This window comes from Stenella coeruleoalba (genome assembly GCF_951394435.1).
Source record: "Stenella coeruleoalba genome assembly, chromosome: X".
Taxonomy (NCBI): Eukaryota; Metazoa; Chordata; class Mammalia; order Artiodactyla; family Delphinidae; genus Stenella; species Stenella coeruleoalba.
In genome coordinates, this window is record NC_137152.1 from 17,461,003 (window position 1) to 17,469,497 (window position 8,495).

The 8,495-nt window shown below is 38.7% G+C and overlaps 2 protein-coding genes across 2 annotated transcripts in view; one reads left to right on the top strand and one right to left on the bottom strand.

The window, feature by feature from the left end:
- The window catches only part of ZFX (zinc finger protein X-linked), a 191,761-nt gene that overhangs the window by 45,932 nt on the left and 137,334 nt on the right, over window positions 1-8,495 (top strand). The gene's annotated exons all lie outside the window — the stretch shown is intronic.
- LOC307180365 (guanine nucleotide-binding protein G(I)/G(S)/G(O) subunit gamma-5-like) lies at window positions 3,901-4,456 on the bottom strand. Its single transcript, XM_079910578.1, has one exon. It carries the CDS (start codon window positions 4,296-4,298, stop codon window positions 4,092-4,094), a length of 207 nt encoding a protein of 68 aa, XP_079766704.1. The 5' UTR covers window positions 4,299-4,456; the 3' UTR covers window positions 3,901-4,091.

The window sequence follows — 8,495 nt, forward strand, 5'->3', positions numbered from 1 at the left end:
TGCCTCTCACCCCATGCTCTTTCCACTGTATTATGTTATTTTACAGATTAACATACTCAGTGATCTTCACACTTGCATTTGTTTTACTCCTAGTTAATTCAATACATTGTTCACTTATAATCTACTATACTAATTTATTTATGCCATAAATATTTATGAGTACCTACTATGTACCAAGTCCTGTTCTAAGCACTGTGGATCTATCAGTGACCAAAACATATAAAAATCCTTGCCTTCTTATAGACTGCGTACGTCCGGCAATAAACAAAATAAATAAGCAAATTATATGGTCTCTCTTAGAATGTGACCATATGGGAAATAATAGAGCAGGATAAAGAGATTACGAGTGTCAAGGGGGAGAGGTGTTCCAGTTTTAACTGGGATGATAGGGTAGTCATTTTAGCCTTTTTTTTTTTTTTTGGCCACACTGCGTGGCATGCAGGATCTTAGTTCCCTTACCAGGGATTGAATCCACGCCCCTGCAGTGGAAGGGCGGAGTCTTAACCATTGGACCACCAGGGAAGTCCCTTTTTTTTTTTCTTCTGTTATTTTACCTTGACTTGAAGGAGATGGGGGACCAGACTGTGTAAAGCCTTTTTGGCCATTATAAGGTCTTTGGCCTTTGAGAAATTAGGAACCTTTGGAAGGTTTTGAGAAGAGGAGTAATATGATTAACACTCAGGCTGCTGTGTAGAACAGAATTTAGGCATAATGTAATATACAACATGATGACTATAGATAACACTGGTGTATGGTATATTTGAAATTTACTCAAAGAGTGGATCCTAAAAGTTCGCACCACAAGGAAAAAAGCATTTTTTCTTTTTTTTTTCCCCCCTTGTATCTGTATGAGATGATGGATGTTAACTAGACTAATTGTGGTGATCGTTTCATAATATATGTAAGTCAGGTCATTATGCTGTACACCTTAAACTTACACAGTGCTGTATGTCAGTTACATCTCAATAGAACTGAAAGGGGAAAAATACACTGGAAGATAATACACACAAAAAAATAAAATGAGCAGTTAAAAAAAATAATTAGGCAGACAAGTGTGGAAGCAGGGAGATGGGTAAGGAGACAGACTTTTCCAACGATGGAGTGGAATGGGGGCCACAGTGGAGGCGGTGAGAACTGGCCAGAGTCTGCAAATATTCTTGAAGGTAGAACCAACAGAATTTCCTGGATGTAGGGATAAAGGAAAGAAAGGTAGCAAAGAAGGATGGAATTTTCATTTCCTGAGATCTGGAAGACTTCAAGAAGGAGTGGGTTTGAAGGGAATGGGGGAAAAAGGAAAAGGTGCAAGGAGTAGAACCTGGGGCGTGCCAAGGGTAGGGAGCCATCCCAGAGAACATCAGAAACTGGTCTAGGAGACTAGAGTGTGGTACACTACAAGCTGGGGAGACACGTACTGTAAGTTGCTGAACATCCACCGTCAATAAAAGATACGGTGAATGTCGCCATTTTTTTTTTTTTTTTTTTTTTTTTTGCGGTACGCGGGTCTCTCACCGCTGTGGCCTCTCCCACTGCGGAGCACAGGCTCCGGACGCGCAGGCTCAGCGGCCATGGCTCACGGGCCCAGCCGTTCCACGGCATGTGGGATCTTCCGGACCGGGGCACGAACCCGCGTCCCCTGCATCGGCAGGCACACCCCCAACCACCGAGCCACCAGGGAAGCCCGAATGTCGCCATTTTTAAAAATTAATTTTTATTGGAGTGTAGTCGATTTACAATGTTGTGTTAGGGGATTCCCTGGCGTGGAATGTGGTTAGCACTCTGTGCTTTCACTGCCAAGGGCCGAGGTTTGATCCCTGGTCGGGGAACTAAGACCCCGCAAGCCGCGAGGCACGGCCAAAAACCGAACAAACAAAAAATACAATGTTGTGTTAGTTTCTGCTGTACAGCAAATTGAATCAATTATACATATATACACTCTTTTTTAGATTCTTTTCCCATATAGGTCATTACAGAGTATTGAGTAGAGTTCCCTGTGCTATACAGTAGGTTTTTTGTTGGTTATTTTATATATAGCAGTGTGTATGTGTCAATCCCAGTCTCCCAATTTATCCTTCCCCACCCTTTCCCCTTGGTAACCATAAGTTTGTTTTCTACATCTGTGACTCTATTTCTGTTTTGTAAATAAGTTCATTTGTACCATTTTTTTTAGATTCCACAATATAAGCGATATCATGTGATATTTGTCTTTCTCTGTCTGACTTACTTCACTCAGTATGACAATCTCTAGCTCCATTTTAACTGAAAATATTTACCTTGAAATGCAGTCTAGACAATGCCCCCTTGAAAATGAAAACATTAAAAAATAAAATTCTAAAAGAAATTCACCACTTTTGTGCTCCTTACAAGCTAATGAAAAATAACCCTGTGTTTCAGAAGCCTCAACATGCAAGCCACACATTCATGAGGTGTTTGGGAGATTACCAAGGGGCTGAGGGTAAGTAGAGCAAGGGCTGGGCTCTGGGGCACTCCAACGTTAGGGAGTCATCTGGGAGAAGATAGAGAGCTGTCAAGGAGACAGAGAAGGAGTAGCCAGTGACATAAGAGTAAAACAGAGTGTGGTATGCTAAGCTGGCTAGAAAAGTACTGTAAGTTGTTAAACACCCACTATCAATCAAAGATGAAATTAATGCCATCATTTTAATGAAATGTATTTACTTTGAAACACAATGTAGACAATACCCCCTTGTAAATGAAAATGTTAAAAAGAACAAATCCTCCCCTAAAGTTAATCATTTTTATGTTCTTTATGAACCAATGAAAAGCAACACTATACTTTAGAAGCCTCAAGACACAAGCCGCATGTTCATCAATACTGCACTTCAGTAGATCTGCATGCAAACACACACACATCCTAAGTGTGAACACCAGAGTTGAGGTGAGTGGGAGCAATGAAGAGCTGCTATATGGTGTTTGCTTGATGAAAGAAGTGAAGAAAAGCCTCCAGTAACTACTGTTGCCAGAGCACAGCTTTAGGGTTTGGGGACTGTGGTTAAGGATAGAGACGGGATTGAATCTAGGCTCTGAGGTTATTTATTGGTTCTAAAACTAAGTTCTTTAAAAAAAACAGCTATGCATAGCCGTCTTGGGACAAAATGTCTTTGTCAATACAGGGCACGGAGGGACTTCAGGTAAGTCAGTTCTGGCCTCTTCAGCTTGGGGCGGGGGTAGCTGAAGTGGAAGCAGGGGAGGTACATGTGAACAACTGGGGCCCAGGCCTGGCTGAAAGGATGGCTGAACTTTCTGCTGTCCTGGGAGCATGACTTGGGAGGGACACTGGAATACTAAACATAAGTGGGGCAGGATGGCCCTCTGGGAATGGAAGTCTCAAGGTTGTGAAGATGGTGATTTTCCTCAAATTTATCTACAGATTTAAAACAATCCCTATCAAAAGTGTTCTCCTTATACAAGCAAACACCATGTACCTGTGGCACTTCGGTCATCTTCACCAGAGAGCAGTGCAGGAGACTGTGCAGCACAGTGCTTCAACATGTGGGTCTGGGTCTGACTGCGTGGGTTCAAATCCTAGATCCTCCATTTTTTTGCTTTATGCCTTGGGGCAATTTATTTTTAAAAAATTTTTATTTTATATTGGAGTATAGTTGATAAACAACGTTGTGTTAGTTTCAGGTGTACAGTAAAGTGATTCAGTTATACATAGACGTGTATCTATTTCAAATTCTTTCCCCATTTAAGTTATTACAGAATATTGAGCAGAGTTCCCTGTGCTATATAGTAGGTCCTTGTTGGTTATCTATTTTAAATATAGCGGTGTGTGTACATGTCAATTAATTTCACCTTTCCAAGGATATGGACCATCTCCAAGGGTAATTGTTTTTCTTTTTTTTTATACTAAGTATTTTATTGTATGCTGCCACCAGTGTATATAAAATAATTACCCTTGTGAAACAGAAATTCATGAATATTCGGAGAGGTAGACTGACAAAAGTAGAAGTTTGTATAGTATGGCACGTGTTACAGAGACAGGCTTTTGTACAGGCTTCAAATTTGGCTTTCCTTTGAATATTCACCGGTTTATGAAAAGTGGTTTAAAAACCTTGCAAAGATTCATTTTACTACAAAAAGTAACAGACTTTCTGAGGTCTGAAGGGATTTGTACTTGAAGATACTCCAGTCAGCAGGGGGTCATGTTGAGCATTCTGCAGACAGAATTGTTTAAAATCTGCAGCTGCCTGGGAAACCTTTACGCGGTTGAGCCCGGCCTCCAGCCGGAGCTGTTGAACCACTTTCTTCATAGCGGCGACGCTGGAGGAACCAGACATGGCGCACGCGAGAGCTGGGCAGATCGGCAATCCGTCGGTGGATCGGTGGTGGGTCCTCCAAGGGTAATTGTAAGGAACAAATGCAATAAGGACTGTAAACCACTCAGCACCATGCCTGGTAAACAGTAAATATTTATTTATATTATTATTCCTAAGAAATATATGCTAAGAATTTGGGGGTATTTAGGAAGAGGAGAGCATCCAAAGGAGTAAAAAGATATAATCCCCCCCAAAATAAAATCCCTATCAAAAACCCAGCAGGCTTTATTGCAGAAATTGACAAGCTGATCCTGAAATTTATATGGAAATACAAAGGCTCTAGAAGAGCCAGACCAGTTTTGAAAAAGAACATAGTTAAAGAACTTACACATTCCAAATTCAAAATGTACTATAAAGCTACAGAAATCAAGACATTGTGGTACTGGCATAAGGATAGACATGTAGATCAATGGAACAGAATAGAGAGTCCAGAAATAAGTATTTATACAGTCAATTTCTTTTTAACAAAATATTTATTTGGCTGCGCCAGGTCTTAGTTGCAGCATGCAGGATCTTCGTTATGGCATGCGGGATCTTTTTTTTTTTTTTTTTTTTAGTTGCAGCGTGCGAATTTTTAGTTGCAGCATGTGGGATCTAGTTCCCCAACCAGGGCTCAAACCCGGGCCCCCTGCATTGGGAGCACAGAGGCTTAGCCACTGGACCACCCGGGAAGTCCTTGGTCAATTTATTTTTGACAAAGGTGCCAAGGCAATTCCATAGGAAAAGGATTGTCTTTTCAATATATAGTGCTGGTACAATTGGATAACTACATGCAAAAATATGGAGTTAAACCCTTAGCTCACACTATACACAAAATAGATCACAGACCCAAAAGGTAAGAGCTGAAACCATAAACCTTTAAGAAGAAAACATACGAGTAGGGGACTTCCCTGGTGGCACAATGGTTAAGAATCCACCCGCCAATGCAGGGGACACAGGTTCGAGCCCTGGTCCAGGAAGATCACATATGCTGTGGAGCAACTAAGACTGTGTACGCCACAACTACTGAGCCTGCGCTCTAGAGCCCATGAGCCACAACTACTGAAGCCCACACGCCTAGAGCCCGTGCTCTGCAACAAGACAAGCCACCGCAATGAGAAGCCACGCACCGCAAAGAAGAGTAGCCCCTGCTCGCCACAGCCAGAGAAAGCCCGTGCACAGCAACGAAGACCCAATGCAGCCACAAATAAAAATAAATAAATAAATAAATTTTTTAAAAAAAGAAAAAAAAAGAAAACATAGTAAATCTTTGTGTCCTTGCGTTAGGCAAAGTGTTCTTAAATTTGACACCAAAAGCAAGATTCATAAAGGGAGAAATAAATTGGACTTCATCAAAGGTAGAAGCTTTTGTTCTTCACAGACACCATTAAAAAAATGAAAAGACAAGCTACAGACTGGGAGAAAACATTTGCAAATCATGCATCTGATAAAGACTTGTATCCAGAATATATAAAGAACTCTTGCAACTCAATAATAAGATAAACAACCCAATTTTAAACTGGGTTTAAATACATATTTTACCAAAGAAGAGATATAAATGGCTATTAAGTACATGAAAAGATGTTCAACATAGTCATTAGAGAAATGCAAATTAAAACCACATCTACTAGAATGTCTACAATAAAAAGAAGAGACAATATCAAGCATTGGTAAGGGTGTGGAGAAACTGGAGCTCTCATATGTTGCTGCTGGGAATGTAAAATGGTGCAGCCACTTTGGAAAAATATGGCTGTTCCTCAAGATGTTAAACATAGACTTACCATAGGACTCAGCAAATGCACAACTAGATATTTACCAACATAAAGGAAAATATGTTCTCATAAAAACTTGTACACAAATGTTCATAGCAATATTATTCACAACACCCAAAAAGTGGAAACAATCCCAATATCCATCAACTGGTGAATGGATCAACAAAAGCGGTATGTCCATAAAATGGAATTATATTCAGCAATAGAAAGGCATGAACTACTACTGATAGATGCTACAACATGGATGAACCTCAAAATCATTATGCTAAGTGAGAGAAGCCAGAAGCAAAAGACCACATATTGTATAATTCCATTTATATAATATGTCCAGAAAAGGCAAATCTGTATATAGAGAAAGACCACTAGTGGTTGCCTGGGGCCAGAGATGGATACGGGGATTGACTGCAAATGGGATTAACATGAGGGATCTCTTTGGCGTGATGGAAATGTTCAAAATCTGGATTGTGGTGATGGTTGCACAACTCTGTAAATTTACTTAAAAGCATTGAATTGTATACTTTTTTTTTTTTCTTCTCGCGCCTTGCAGCTTGTGGGATCTTAGTTCCCCGACCAGGGATTGAACCCAGGCCCGGGCCTTGAAAGCACCGAATCCTAACCACTGGACTGCCAGGGAATTCCCCAAGTTGGAGCCAATGTTAATACTATTATTAATAGCATTATTTTCAGTGACATTTCTACTTCCAATAAAAGTTTCTGACAGTGAAGCATATTATATACTATTACCAACAAATTTTATATTTTTTATTGAGATATAATTCACATAAGATTCACCCTTTTAAACAGTACAATTCACTGTTTTTTAGTATATTTGCAGTTGTGTAACCATCACCACTAATTCCACATCTTTATTACCTCAGTGGGTTTTCTGAATTGGCTGGTACGGTATAACTATTTAGAATGTAAGATAAATTCGAAATTTAGGAACTTACAAATGTAGAAGTTAAATTTGTTCAAATTTAGGAATTAAATGCCTCCACCCAAATACAATATATTGTACAGTTTCTACCATCACTTAACCAATGAATGCATTTATTGAAATGTAACTTACTATTTTAGGTTAACTGTTGTACCCCAAACTTGTGTGATAGAAAACATATATATATATAAAAATATGTTTTATATATGTAAACATATGTTTACAAAATACGTTTATTTTATTGAAGTATAGTTGATTTACAATGTGTTAATTTCTGCTGTACAGCAAAGTGATTCAGTTATACATATATATACATTCTTTTTCATATTCCTTTATGGTTTACTACAGGATGTTGAATATAGTTCCCTGCGCTATGCAGTAGGACCTTGTTGTTTATCCATCCTATATATAATTGTTTGCATCTGCTAATCCCAAACTCCCAATCCATCCCTCCCTGACTCCCCCTCCCCCTTGGCAACCAGAAGTCTGTTCTCTATGTCTGTGATTCTGTTTCGTAGATAAGTTCATTTGTCATATTTTAGATTCCGCATATGTGATATCATATGGCATTTGTCTTTCTCAGATAGAAAACATATATTAATTTTAATCTTGCTTAAGTATTCAATGACCACAGGTAACTGAAATACTTACAAATTTCTCCCTACATTTTTTTTCTGGCTAGAAATGAAGACCTGTACATGATAGAAAATTTGTAAAGTGTAGAAATGCGTGAAGAGAAATGAAACTTACTGTAATTCTTTTTAACACGATGAAAAAGGGGTTAATAAAGTCTCAAAAATCTTTAAATTTTAAAATACCGATTTATTGGTAATCGTTCGAGTGAAAAAGTGGGTTTTCTCGGATTTGTTTTTTTCATACAGAATAGTTTTTTGTTATTATATGCACATTTTACTGAAAATCAGGAAGTCAAACAAGAAAGCAATAGCTCTTACCAGAAACAAAATTCCAAGTACATTAAAATAAGTCAGAGATTATAAATATCTTTAGTATATTCACTACTCTTTGCTTTTTTCACTGTTTTAAAAAACAAATCCCCAAAGAATAATTTTACATTTGATTTTAGAGCGGGTGATTTTTAACTATATTTTCTTACATTTAAGATTTACAAAAAATATGTATGTACAGATTGTTTTATGTTCTTGGGATAAAAAAGCATTTGATGACTCCCAATTTCCACTGAATACTAAATACTCTCAAACATGACATTTGAAGACCTTCACTTTTCATTAGCTGCAGAAAAAGTACATTGAATATTTAGAAACAAGGAAGAGTAAAGAAAATAGAGATGGAAATTCGGATCGGCTTAAAAAAAATTGGGGCGCTCTCACGACACCTAACTTCTATCCAGTGCTAGCTCCATTAGCGCCACCATGGACCACCTCCCTGGCTCTAGAAAGCTCTCTCCGAGAGCAAGTTAGAGACTTTGCTTTTGCCCTCCCTGGGCCGCGG

Coding starts and splice junctions, on each gene's coding strand:
- LOC307180365 (XM_079910578.1), bottom strand. CDS start 4,298: ATGTCTGGTTCCTCCAGCGTCGCCGCTATGAAGAAAGTGGTTCAACAG.